Source organism: Chiloscyllium plagiosum, unplaced genomic scaffold (genome assembly GCF_037043375.1).
Source record: "Chiloscyllium plagiosum isolate Xiang-an unplaced genomic scaffold, Cpla_swu_hap1 HiC_scaffold_7, whole genome shotgun sequence".
NCBI lineage: Eukaryota > Metazoa > Chordata > Chondrichthyes > Orectolobiformes > Hemiscylliidae > Chiloscyllium > Chiloscyllium plagiosum.
The window spans coordinates 79,149,647-79,163,840 of record NW_028270145.1 but is presented as its reverse complement, the minus strand read 5'-3'; the positions used below and the strand labels follow the sequence as shown (position 1 = coordinate 79,163,840).

The following is a 14,194-nucleotide window of genomic DNA, read 5'->3' as shown; positions in this document are numbered from 1 at the left end:
TTGTCTGAAGGGATATTGTGAGATTTGATTATATAATATATACATATAAATAAAATCAGTTTATTGGATTTGTGGATGAAAGAGAATACTTACGTGTAGACAAATTAGCTGCCACATTTCATCAAAGGTTTACCACAGAATCTATCTATGATTTAATAATTTTCCACTTAATCTGGCTGTAACTTGCTGATTATTTTGTTACCTTTCTTTTTCAGCTGTTTCTGTCATGCGACACAGTGCATCATCCTTTGGATTTGCAGTAAGTAATTTTGTGTAAATAATCACAGAGAAAAACTGAAAAGGGACTCACCAGAGTTATCTAGGGTTGGTCTAAAACAAATTGTTCAGCATTCTTGTAAAACTTAACAATGTGTGATTCTGCCCTAAAGTTAATTATGAAAGAGAGAACTAGGAGTTGAAGCACATTTTAATTTTTACACTTCATTATTGATTGTTGCAACAATGTGGATCTAGAAGTTACATCAGTTCAGAATGTAACAGCAGTTTGTCACTCCTATACAGCAATTCTATTTATATTACAGCATAGAAGGTAGTACAGCTTTAGACTCCTATCACTTAGTCGATTTGCTGTTTCCTATCATTCTGCCAATTGCCTACGTAAAGCAAGTATGATGATGGACGCTAATGAATACAAAGGCAAATGTAATAGTTGTGGTGAGTATGGATCGTTAAGGGGTTTAGAGTTCACTAGACACTCTCTTTTAGATATCATATGTGGTCACTCAGCCAGTGCAGCAAGTTGGTGCCCATACTGTGACCAGTGATGAAACAGATGGTAGGATGCATTCTAGCTTGGTACAGTCTGGGAAGAGCTCCAGTGTGGTCCAGATAAAATGTTGCCACATCATCCTAGCACACTATGTTTTGCACAGTTGGAGCAGGCGATGGTGTGATGTGATAGCTGCTGGGGAGAATGGGAGCATTCCTCTGAGGAGAAAGATGAGCTGGGGGAAGCTTGCATTGTGGATGTCAGAGCTCAGCTGAATTGAGTGCTACAAGGTAGTCAGGAGCTGATTGATAGCCAGTTGCAGAAGATGCCAGTTCTGTAGACTCATGGACTGTCAAAGCCAAGGTTGCTGGTATATGGTTTGCATTGTGGGTGCTAACTGCAACCTGCATTCATGTCCATTGTGTTCCCTTTTGATGGCTGTCAATAAGACCTCATGTTTAGACTTTTCTGAGTGGTTGCTTGCATGTGATCTTCACCTGTAGACAGTGAACCACAGGCTAATGGAGAAGGGGTACCATGGACTCGGGACTTCAGACAGGGTATGTCTAAAGACAGAGCTTAAAAAGCCGAAGAAGGGCTTATGCCCGAAACGTCGATTCTCCTGCTCCTTTGATGCTGCCTGACCTGCTGCGCTTTTCCAGCAACACATTTTTAAGCTTTGATCTCCAGCATCTGCAGTCCTCACTTTCTCCTATGTCTAAAGACAGGTAAATCATGTGGTCTGGTGGTTAAACAGCAACAGGGTGAGGGAACAGAATTGTACACACAAGGGAATGCCAGTAGTGATGGCTATGTGCTGTGGATATTGTAGCTTTGTGACTGCTGTACCATTATGCTGCTGTGATTGACAATGCGGGATTGCTAATGCTTGTCTGTGTGTACAGCGACCTTTTAAAAATGGTGTGGCGTGTAAGGGCTGCTGTTCTTTTGATGGATATTCAGTGAACATTGCATTGTTCTGGTAATGGTAAGACGGGGGCTAGGTAAGGTATGCCATAGAAGGGTTGGGTAGTTAATGAGGCATGATTGGTAAGATGTGGCCTGGTTGGCCTCCTAGCGAGAATCCATCTAACAACTCAATGTAAAATGCACAATATATAATCACATTGAAATTATTGCAATTTGTTTGTATGTCAGATTAACTCTTAGCACTGAATTCCACCTGCAAAATAATAAATTACCATTCAAAATACTGTACTCTGAAATTCAGGCCAACCATGATGTCAGGATTTTAGAGATAACCCCATTTATTATATCATGTATTTTTCCATGTTGATACTGCATGATACCCATTTTCAAAAAAACATTTCTGCCATTTGTTTTAGTTTGATGCTACGTTGGATGTGTTGTCTTCTGCAATAGTGCTGTGGCGTTACAGCAATGCAGCCGCTGTGCACTCTGCCCATCGGGAGAATATGTAAGTCTTGTTAAAATTAATGATGGTTATTCATCAAGATTACTGAAAGAAGTACATATCTTGTGTTTTGGTACATTTCCGATTCGGCTTAAACATAGCCCGTGGTTGAAATGAGCATTGATTAATTTTATAAATTGTACAATGAGGGAAGAAGTAGTTGCTCAAAGAAGAAAAGGAATTCTAAATTGAGTTAGTATGCTCTCCACAAGCAATGTGCTTGGTGTTTTACCAGATTAGCTTGAGATTGAGGCAATGCCAAAACAGATTATACTGACATTTGTCTAATATAGCATGCATGATTGTTTGATGCTCAAGAGAGATGAGTGCACCTCCAACAACACTAAAGCAGCTTGAAACCATCCAGGATAAAGCACTGCACTGGTACCACATTCATTAATATCCACTCCCTCCATCACTAACATTCAATAGTAGCAGCATGTACCATTAGCAAGATAGAATCATGGTGTTATACAGCAAATAGGCCCTTGGCCCAACTACTCCATGTTGACTAGATTTGATAAACTGAACTAGACCTATTTGCCTGCATTTGGCCCATTTCCCCCTAAACTTTTCCGATTCAAAATGTCTTTTAAATGCTGTAATTGTACCTACCTCTACAAGGATCGGTGCTGAGTCCACTACTTTTCATCATTTATATAAATGATTTGGATGTGAGCATAAGAGGTATAGTTAGTAAGTTTGCAGATGACACCAAAATTTGAGGTGTAGTGGACAGCGAAGAAGGTTACCTTAGATTACAATGGGATTTTGATCAGATGGGTCAATGGGCAGAGAAGTTTAAGTTAGGTAAATGTGAGGTGCTGCATTTTGGGAAAGCAAATCTTAGCTGGACTTATACACTTAATGGTAAGGTCCGAGGGAGTGTTGCTGAACAAAGAGACTTTGGAGTGCAAGTTCATAGCTCCTTGAAAGTAGAGCTGCAGGTAGATAGGATAGAGAAGAAGCATTTGGTATGTTTCTCTTATTGGTCAGAGTATTGAGTACAGGAGTTGGGAGGTCATGTTGCGGCTGTACAGGACATGGGTTAGGCCACTGTTGGAATATTGCGTGCAATATACACACCAACCTTTATGGAAAGTTACCCCTCAGATCCTTTTTAAATCTTTCTCTTCTCATCTTAAACCTATGCCCTCTAGCTTTGGACTCCCTTACCCTGGGGTGAAAACCTTGGCTATTCACCTCATCAATGCCCTTCATGATTTTATAACACTCTATAAGATCATCCCTCAGCCTCCTACACACCAAGCTCCTTATGACCATCTCTGTCTCCCTCATAAAGGACATGCTGAAATGGCTCTCCTCCTTCAGTTAGCACTTGCTGCCTTCAGGTTGTTGGCCATGTATCCTGCAAGAAAGAGTGAGATTTGTTAGTGAGTGCTATGTAATCTGTTTGGCTTATGTGGTTGTCATGGTTACAAACTGCAAGGTACGGATGTGAGGCCTGTGACTGCAATGAGTGTGTGAGAGTGAAGCAAGGCTTCTGAATGTCAAGTATGCATCCAGATAGAGATTGTTGGTTGGTGAATAAAGTCAGATATGTTGTGCAGTGTGAGAGGCTGGGAATGCAGATGGTAGACTACCTCCCTCCCCTTCCTGGACCTCTCCATCTCCATCAATGACGACCGACTTGACACTGAGATTTTTTACAAACCCACCAACTCCTACAGCGACCTGGATTACACCTGTTCCCACCCTACCTCCTGGAAAAATGCCATCCCGTATTCCCAATTCCTCCGCCTCCGCCGTATCTGCTGCCAGGAGGACCAGTTCCACCACAGAACACAACCAGATGGCCTCCTTCTTTAAAGACCGCAATTTCCCTTCCCACGTGGTTGAAGATGCTCTCCAATGCATCTCATCCACATCTCACACCTGTGCCCTCAAATCCCACCCCTCCAACCGCAATAAGGACAGAACCCCTCTGGTCCTCACCTTCTACCCTACCAACTTTTGCATAAACTGCATCATCCGCCGACATTTCTGCCACCTACAAACGGATCCTACCAGGGATATATTTCCCTCCCCTTCCTTTCCACTTTCCGCAAAGAACATTCCCTCTGTGACTACCTGGTCAGGTCCACGCCCACCAACAACCCACCCTTCCCTCCTGGCACCTTCCCCTGCTACGGCAGAAATTGTAAAACCTGCGCCCACACCTCCTCCCTCACCTCCATTCAAGGCCCCAAAGGAGCCTTCCACATCCATCAAAGTTTCACCTGTACATTCACCAATGTCATTTATTGTATCCGTTGCTCCTGATGGGGTCTTCTTTACATTGAGGAAACTGGATGCCTCCTCGCAGAGCACTTTAGGGAACATCTCCAGGACACCTGAACCAATCAACCCCACTGCCCTGTGGCCCAACATTTCAACTCCCCCTCCCACTCTGCCGAGGACATGAAGGTCCTGGGCCTCCTCCACCACCGCTCCCTCACCACCCAATGCCTGGAGGAAGAACGCCTCTTCTTCCGCCTCGGAACGCTTCAACCCCAGGGCATCAATGTGGACTTCATCAGTTTCCTCATTTCCCCTTCCCCCCACCTCACCCCATTCCAAACTTCCAGCTCAGCACTATCCTCATGACCTGTCCTACCTGCCAATCTTCCTTCCCACCTATCCGCTCCACCCTCCTCTCTGACCTATCACCTTCATCACTACCTCCATCCACCTATTGTACTCTTGGCTACTTTCTCCCCAGTCCCACCCCCTCCCATTTATGTCTCCACCCCAGAGACTCGCTGCCTTCATTCCTGATGAAGGGCTTTTGTCCGAAACATCGATTTTCCTGCTCCTCAGATGCTGCCTGACCTGCTGTGCTTTTCCAGCACCACTCTAATCTAAACCTCGGCATTCAAAGTTAAGTTCACTCAACTTGATCACCTCGTGTAGTGCTATCGAACTTCATTTTGTCCTGCATCAAAACCCTCAGGACTTCACTCCTGACATTTTGCTCCACAGCCATCTACCTCTATTGCTCCTGAGCATGTGTGGAGTGCCTTATGCCCTGCCTCCCTTGATTCGACACATCTGTTCTCCTTTGCATCTCTTTGAACTAGCCCTCCAACACAGTATCTGAAAACAATGGAGCCCATTATGCTGTGATGTTGTTGATGTATATAGTGTTCTACACATCTGGATGGCACAAATTTCTGTACAAAGTTTTATTATCAGATAGCCAGCGAGACATTCTCAATGTCCCCAAGAGTAGTTATGTGTCTAGTTATGGGGACACTTCTCCACAAATCTCTGCCCTACACACAAAGACAGTATTTTTATAGGGATTAAACAAAAGGTTTATCACTCACATGGTTGATTGTCATTACATAGTTTAAGATAGGTAATTATGAATTTACAAAACTCAATGAATGTCGATGTCCACTCATAACTTGTGAATGGATTACAGGGACTGATTATTGTATTCTTCATGGTCATGTGTTGATGGGAAGAGATTAAAACAGAAGGGCTTTATGACTCTATGAGTTCTCAATGGGGGATTCACATACCTATGCTAATATGGAGGGGAAGCAAGACAATGGGAGCAGGAGACAGTTTAACAGGGTTGTGGCCAAGGTTATCAGGCTTGTCTGTGAAGGACAAATGCTTTTGTCTGAGGCTGCAGAGGAATCCACATGTGTGTCTCCACTGGACCCCTTTTCTGGGACACAGTCAGCCTCTCCCTACTGAGATGTTCTGTCTATTCTGTAAGAGGACAGGCTTCCAATTGATACTGCGGTGAGTCTCTTTGGCAGTGGAACGTTTAACCCTTGAGTTCCCAAAATACCTTGAAAGAGAAATAAAACATGGAACTGATCCTTTTGTGGCTTTCTAACTTCTTCAATGTCTTTAATTCTTCCTCAATGTTAGAAATGTGGAGAGAGAGCAAGCTAACATTTTGAGTCGAGATGACTCTTCATCCGAGCTGATGAGGAGTCATCCAGATGCAAAACATTAATTTGCTCTCTCTCCATAAATGCTGCCTGACCCACTGTGATTTCCAGCACTTCTTGTTCTCAGTACAGATTCCAGCATCTGCAATAATTTGCTCCTATCTGTGTTACAAATGTGGTATTATGTTCAGCATCTGCTCTAGCCCCACAATGCATCTCCCCTTAAGTGTTGCAGAGTGACTTTGAATAATGCAGGCACTTAAGCTGTGCAGCATGTCGTGGTTTTGGGGGCTCTACAGCCAGCCATCAGCAATATTAAGAGCTGGCTATACCCTTTGACCATCAGGCAACACAAAGTTGACATAATGGCTATGTTAATTTGAACAGGCATGAGATAATGGCACATTTCAATTCCTATGTTTGTTTTCAGTGCTGTCAAATTCAGTGTTGTTGTGATTTTAACTAATTTGAAGATTTCCTTCTTTCATCCAACTGTAGAACCTGATATAATTTTAATCCCTTGAGCTCCTTTATTAAAGGCTGAGACACGAGTGAATTCAGTGCCTGTGTAATGTTATTTAAATGTTGAAATACAGACCTGATAATGCAGTAGGTGGTGTGCTAGTCATCCTTACACAATTAAAGCAATTTGTGTATTTTGCACTTACTGGTTGAAGAGATTTAATTTTGGTTCATTACTTCGAACATGCTCAACAGCAATCTATTCATTACTCTGCCGAGACTGGAGCAACATAGTATACGTGGAAACAGAACTCCGTACACTCAAAATAAAATATGTTAACATATTCAGATGGAGACTTTGCTGAGTATTTAGAGTCATAGAGTCATAGAGATGGACAGCATGGAAACAGACCCTTCGGTCCAACCCGTCCATGCCGACCAGAAATTCCAACCCAATCTAGTCCCATCTGCCAGCACCCGGCCCATATCCCTCAACCCTTCCTATTCATATACCCATCCAAATGCAATTGTACCAGCCTCCACCACATCCTCAGGCAGCTCATTCCACCCTCTGCGTGAAAACGTTGCCCCTTAGGTCTCTTTTATATCTTTCCCCCTCTCACCCTAAACCTATGCCCAGACCCCAGGGAAAAGACTTTGTCTATTTATCCTATCCATGCCCCTCATAATTTTGTAAACCTCTATAAGGTCACCCCTCAGCCTCCGACGCTCCAGGGAAAACAGCCCCAGTCTGTTCAGCCCCTCCCTGTAGCTCAGATCCTCCAACCCTGGCAACATCCTTGGAAATCTTTTCTGAACCCTTTCAAGTTTCACAACATCTTTCCGATAGGAAGGAGACCAGAATTGCATGCAATATTCCAACAGTGGCCTAACCAATGTCCTATACAGCCGCAATATGACCTCCCAACTCCTGTACTCAATACTCTGACCAATAAAGGAAAGCATACCAAACGCCTTCTTCACTATCCTATCAACCTGTGACTCCACTTTCAAGGAGCTATGAGCCTGCACTCCAAGGTCTCTTTGTTCAGCAACACTCCCTAGGTCCTTACCATTAAGTGTATAAGTCCTGCTAAGATTTGCTTTCCCAAAAATGCAGCACCTCGCATTTATCTGAATTAAACTCCATCTACCACTTCTCGGCCATTGGCCCATCTGGTCCAGATCCTGTTGTAATCTGAGGTAACCCTCTTCACTGTCCACTACACCTCCAATTTTGGTGTCATCTGCAAACTTACTAACTGTACCTCTTATGCTCGCATCCAAATCATTTATGTAAATTACAACAAGTAGAGGGTCCAGCACCGATCCTTGTGGCACTCCACTGGTCACAGACCTCCAGTCTGAAAAACAACCCTCCACAACCACCCTCTGTCTTCTACCTTTGAGCCAGTTCTGTATCCAAATGGCTAGTTCTCCCTGTATTCCATGAGATCTAACCTTGCTAATCATGGGGAACCTTGTCGAATGTCTTACTGAAGTCCATATAGATCACATCTACTGCTCTGCCCTCATCAATCTTCTTTGTTACTTCTTCAAAAAACTCAATGAAGTTTGTGAGACATGATCTCCCACACACAAAGCCATGTTAACTATCCCGAATCAGTCCTTGCCTTTCCAAATACATGTACATCCTGTCCCTCAGGATTCCCTCCAACAACTTGCCCATCACAGAGGTAAGGCTCACCGGTCTATAGTTCCCTGGCTTGTCCTTAACTCCCTTCTTAAACAGTGGCACCACGTTTGCCAACCTTCAGTCTTCCGGCACCTCACTTGTGACTATCGATGATACAAATATCTCAGCAAGTAGCCCAGCAATCACTTCTCTAGCTTCCCACAGAGCTCTCGGGTTCACCTGATCAGGTCCTCCAATCTTGGCAACATCCTTGTAAATCTTTTCTGAACCCTTTCAAGTTTCACAACATCCTTCCAACAGGAAGGAGACCAGAATTGTACGCAACATTCCAGAAGTGGCCTAACCCATGTCCTGTACAGCCGCAACATGATCTCCCAACTCCTGTACTCAATACTCTGACCAATAAGAGAAAGCATACCAAACGCCTTCTTCACTATCCTATATACCTGCGACTCTACTTTCAAGGAGCTATGAACCTGCACTCCAAGGTCTCTTTGTTCAGCAACACTCCCTTGGACCTTATCATTAAGTGTATGTGTCCTGCTAAGATTTGCTTTCCCAAAATGCAGCACCTCGCATTTATCTGAATTAAACTCCATCTGCCACTTCTCAGCCCATTGGCCCATCTGATCAAGATCCTGTCGCAATCTGAAGTAACCTTCTTCGCTGTCCAGTACACCTCCAATTTTGGTGTCAACTGCAAACTTACTAACTATGCCTCTTATGCTCACATTCAAATTGAAGTGGAGGACCCAGCACCAATCCTTGTGACACTCTACTGGTCACAGGACTCCAGTGTGAAAAAAAACCCTCCACCACCACCGTCTGTCTTCTACCTTTGAACCAGTTCTGTATCCAAATGGTTCATTCTCCCTGTATTCCGTGAGATCTAACCTTGCTAACCAGTCTCCCATGGGGAACCTTGTCAGACGCCTTACTGAAGTCCATATAGATCATGCCCACTGCTTAAACAGAGGCACCACGTTAGCCAACCTCCAGTCTTCCGGCACCTCACCTGTGACTATCAATGATACAAATATCTCAACAAGAGGCCCAGCAATCACTTCTCTAGCTTCTTACAGAGCTCTCGGGTACACCTGATGAGGTCCTGGGGATTTATCCACCTTTTTGCTCGATGAAAGTGGTGTCCAGGAAGCCATTGAAGCTGGACATTTCATGTCTTAGTCACATGCTGTGGAAATGCACTGCTGTCCCTGAATATGCCTGCAGAGATCTTTGCCCTCCCACCCAAAGTCATTTCTTTTAGTTCAGTGCAGCCACCAAGGCTCTTCCATGTTGAGATGCTCTCACTCCCTGCCTGCCTACCTCAGTAGCACCCTGTGCAGCTGCCGGCCTGACATGGATGTGATTAGTACACTGGCTGGTCCAAAGGAAGCCACTTAAGGAGGTTGCCTTCTTTAAGTTTGTACCAATGGTGGTCATGGAGAGCTGCAGTGGCTCAAGATCCTCACATAGGCCTTGATGCCTCCTGGAGAAACCAACCCATACAGGGAAAGTCTAACTCATTCAAAAGCAACCTAGCTACAACAGGCCCATAGGATGCAAAGGTCAAGGGAATAAGAGTGATTTTGCAGAGACTTCAGACTGTTGTTGAACTATAGGGCAGAATTTAATACCCTCCCTGTAAAACTTTTAGGGGTGAGGAGGTATTTATTCAGGTGGGAGCTTGGCTGTGTCTTCTCACTTCCACCCCAATAAGTGCATGGTTGAGAAGCTCTAAGAATGGACTTTCTGTTCCACTGTAAATTGAAGCCCTCACTTTGGGAAATAATCCTTAGTTCTTGGTGCCTTACTTCCAAATGAATGACATGAATGAGATACAGTGAGCACCCCCTTATTCAAAGTTATGCAATCCCACATTGGGAAGGTTAAAGCCACAGATAGCGCTTGCTGCTATACCACTCCCTACAGTCCCCACCATGTGATTTTCTCCCGCACAACAAACTACCATCACTCATTGGCCTGGGATCCAACAATGATACGAGGATTTGGGAGGTTAACGAGTTAGCATTGAGAGCAACAATCATCTCCCTGGTAATGCTGGTCAAGTTGCTGATTTGTCAACAGCGGTTAGTGGGTGTGACTTCTACCCACTGGGTTACTTGATCCCAGGGAAAGCCCACTGCTGTGCAGTTAGGTCACTGAGTGAGAATTAATTCAGTGGACCTTTCCTAAAAAGCTGATGTGAGACACTCATCACCTTCATTAAATTGGGCCCATTGTGGACAGTTTAGATTTTTTTTTGTAGGATGTCACAGCATTGAAACTTGTGTAGAACAGTCATGATAGATCAGTTAAGAAAATACTGGAAGTTTATTTTGGGTCTGAGAAGATTGCATAGCTTAGCTCTGATCTCTATGATTACACAGATTATTGATAAGGTGAATAATAGAAAGTAATAGCTTGTTTACACTCGCCATTGTTACAGGATCACACAGAAACAAGCAGTCCATGCCAATGTTTATACTCCACTTGAACCTCTCTTATCTTTCCTCTTTTAAGACTAATATTTGATTTGATTTAGAATTAGATTTTACTGTCACATATATCAAGTACAAAAGTATAGGAGTACAGTGAAAAGTTTTTAATGTCACCATGCACAGTGCCAGTTTAGATACAACTATCAAGGTATAGAAACAAGTTACAGTGGAACAGAAAGTCCATTAAGAACAAGGTAGAAAACAAAGGAACAAAGTTGAAAGTTAAACATTACAATCCTTCTTAATATTAAGTCTTTCTGAAGTGCTCAGCTATGTGGGGACCACGCTTCCTACAAGGGCACAATCTTCTTCGCTTTGGCACTGGTTCAATCTCCCCTGCTCTCATTGTTGCTGATGTTGGTGGAACCTCCATCACTGCGTTGGGCACACTCCTGGAATCTCAGACTACCAGAGCCCGATCCAGGTGCCGTCCACATTGATCCTTGGCCTTACCTTTGGTCCATGCGCCAGGCATCGGGAACTCACCGAGAATCCTGGGTTAGGCCCTCAGCTAATGCCTCGCACTGGACACCTTGCCGACTGCCACATTCAATGAGCTGGAAACCGCCACTGCTACTCTCAAGAAGATAAGTTATTTGAAAAAGACCAGCTATAGGATAAATACTAAAGCTAAAAGAAGAAAAAATAAATGAGAAAAGAAGAAAAAGAAAGGGAAATAGAGCAGATGGATTGAACGAGCCTATTCCGCTGCTATCGTGTGGAGATACCGATCTAATCAGTGATGGTTAAGGAAAATACCAAAGCATTTTATTTGTATATAAGGAGCAAGAGGGTAACTAGAGAAAGGGGAAAGCACAGCAGGCAGCATCCCAAGGAGCAGGAAAATCACCATTTTGTGCCGGAATGAAGGGCTCCAGATGAAGGGCTCCGGCCCTAAACGTTGATTCTCCTGCTCCTCGGATGGTGCCTGACCTGCTGTGCATTTCCAGCACCACCCTGTCAACTCCGATCTCCAGCATCTGCAGACCTCACTGTCTCCGAACTAGAGAAAGGGTTGACCCACTCAAGGACAAAGGAAAGTTATGCGTTGAGCCACAGAAAATGGGTGAGATTCTTAATGAGTACTTGGCATCAGTATTCACCGAGGATAGGGACATGGAGGATGTTGAGGTTAGGGATAGATGTTTGATTACTCTAAGTAAAGTCAGCATAAGGAGGGAGGAAGCATTGGGTAATCTAAAAGGGATTAAGGTGGACAAGACCCCAGTTCCAAATGGGATCTATCCCAGGTTACTGAGGAAAGCAAGAGACGAAATAGCTGGGGCCTTAACAGATATCCCTGCAGTATCCTTGAAAATGGGTGAGGTCCTGGAGGACTGGAGAATTGCTAATGTTGTCCCCTTGTTTAGGAAGAGTAGCAAGGATAATCCAGGTAACAATAGACTGGTGAACCTGATGTCAGTGGTAGGGAAACTACTGGAGAAGATACACAGGGATAGGATCTATTTACATTTGGAAGAAAATGGGCTTATCTGTGATAGGCAAAATGTTTTTGTGCAGGAAACTTAATAAAATTATTTGAGGAAGTGACAAAGTTGATTGAGGGAAGGACTGTAGATGTCATATATATAGACTTTAGTAAGACATTTGTTAAGGTTCCCCATGGTAGGTTGATGGAGAAAGTGAGTCGAGAGTGTGGTGTTGGAAAAGCACAGCCAGTCAGGCAGCATCCGAGGAGCAGGAGCAACGATGTTTTGGACATAAGCCTTTCATCAAGAATGAGGCTTGTGGGCTGGGGGCTGAGGGATAAATGGGGAGGGGGGGAAGGTAGCTGAGAATACGATGGTGAGGGGGATGGTGATAGGTTGGAGAGTAGAGTGGAGTGGATAGGCGGGAAAGGCACTGGACAGGTCAAGGGGGTGGTGCCGAGTTGGAGACTTGGGACTGGGATAAGGTGGGGGGAGGGGAAATGAAGAAACTGGTGAAATCCACATTAATCCCGTGTGGTTGCAGGGTCCCAAGATGGGAGATGAGGTGTTCTTCCTCCAGGTGCGGATGGTTAGGGTTTGTTGAAGGAGGCGGCCCAGGACCTGCATGTCCTTGGTGGAGTTGGAAGGGGAGTTGAAGTGCTCAGCCACGGGGCGGTGGGATTGGTTGGTGCGGGTGTCCCACAGGTGTTCTCTGAAACAATCCGCAAGTTGGCGTCTAGTCTCCTCGATGTAGAGGACAGCACATGGGCTACAGTAGATGACATTAGTGGAAGAGCAGGTAAAAATTTCTGTCTGACATGGAAGGATCCTTTGGGGCCTTGGAAGGAGGTGAGGGGGAGGTGTGGGTGCAGGTTTTGCACTTCCTGCACTGGCAGGGAAGGTGCCGGGAGTAGGGTGGGGCAGCATGGATTTGACAAGGGAGTTGCGGAGGGAATGGTCTCTCCGCAACACTATTAGGGGTGGGGAGGGAAATATATCTCTTATGGTGGGGATTGTTTGTAGGTGGCAGAAATGGCAGAGGATGACGTATACGAAGGTTGGTGGGGTGGAAGGTGAGGACCAGGGGGCTCTGTCCTTGTTGCGTTGGGAGGGGTGGGGTTCAAGGGCAGATGTGCTGGAAGTGGAAAAGGTGCACTGGAGGGCATCATCGACCACATGAGAGGGGGAATAGTGATCTTTAAAGAAGGAGGCCATCTGATATTTTCTAAGGTGGAATTGGTCATCCTGGGAACAGATGTGGCAGAGGTGGAGGAACTGGGAATAAGGGATAGCATTTTTACAGGTGGCAAGATGGGAGGAGGTACAGTCCAGATGGATGTGGGAGTCAGTCCTCACTTTCTCCTGATGCAGTCCGGGGGTACTAGCCAGATGGATGGCCGAAGCAGACAGAGAGTAGTAGCAGAAGGGAGTTTCTCAAAATGGACAACTGTGACCAGTGGTGTTCCACAGGGATCTGTGCTGGGACTACTGTTCTTTGTAATATACATAAATGATCTGGAGGAAGGTATAGATGGCCTGATTAGCAACTTTGCAGATGACCGTCAGGTTGATGGAGTAGCAGATAGTGAAGGTGACTGTCAGAGAATGCAACAGAATATAGATAGATTGGAGAGTTGGGTGGAGAAATGGCAGATGGAATTCAATCCGGGCAAATGCGATGTGATGCATTTTGAAAGATCCAATTCTAGAGCAAACTATACAGTAAATGGAAAAACCCTGGGGAAAATTGATGTACAGAGAGACCAGGTCGAGTGTACCTTGAAGGTGGCAACACAGGTCAATAGAGCAGTCAGGAAGGTGTAAGGCATGCTTTCCTTCATCAGATGGGGTGTTGAGTACAAGAGTTGGCAGGTCATGTTATAATTGTATAGGAGTTTGTTTTAGCCACATTTGGAATACTGCATACAGTTCTGGTCGTCAAATTAGCAGAAGGATGTGGATACTTTGGAGAGGGTGCAGAGGAGGTGCAGGATGTTGCCTGGTATGGAGGGCGCTAGCTATGAATATAGGTTGAGTAGATTAGGATTATTTTCAATAGAAAGTTGGA

At 44.7% G+C, this 14,194-nt stretch overlaps 1 protein-coding gene across 1 annotated transcript in view; it reads left to right on the top strand.

Annotated features, from left to right (window-relative positions):
* LOC122551707 (transmembrane protein 163a) overlaps positions 1-14,194 on the top strand; it is a 230,540-nt gene that overhangs the window by 136,278 nt on the left and 80,068 nt on the right. The window contains exons 3-4 of the mRNA XM_043694055.2: positions 216-259; positions 2,077-2,168. Coding sequence (XP_043549990.1) covers positions 216-259; positions 2,077-2,168 — 136 coding nt within the window. The remainder of the gene's footprint in view (positions 1-215; positions 260-2,076; positions 2,169-14,194) is intronic.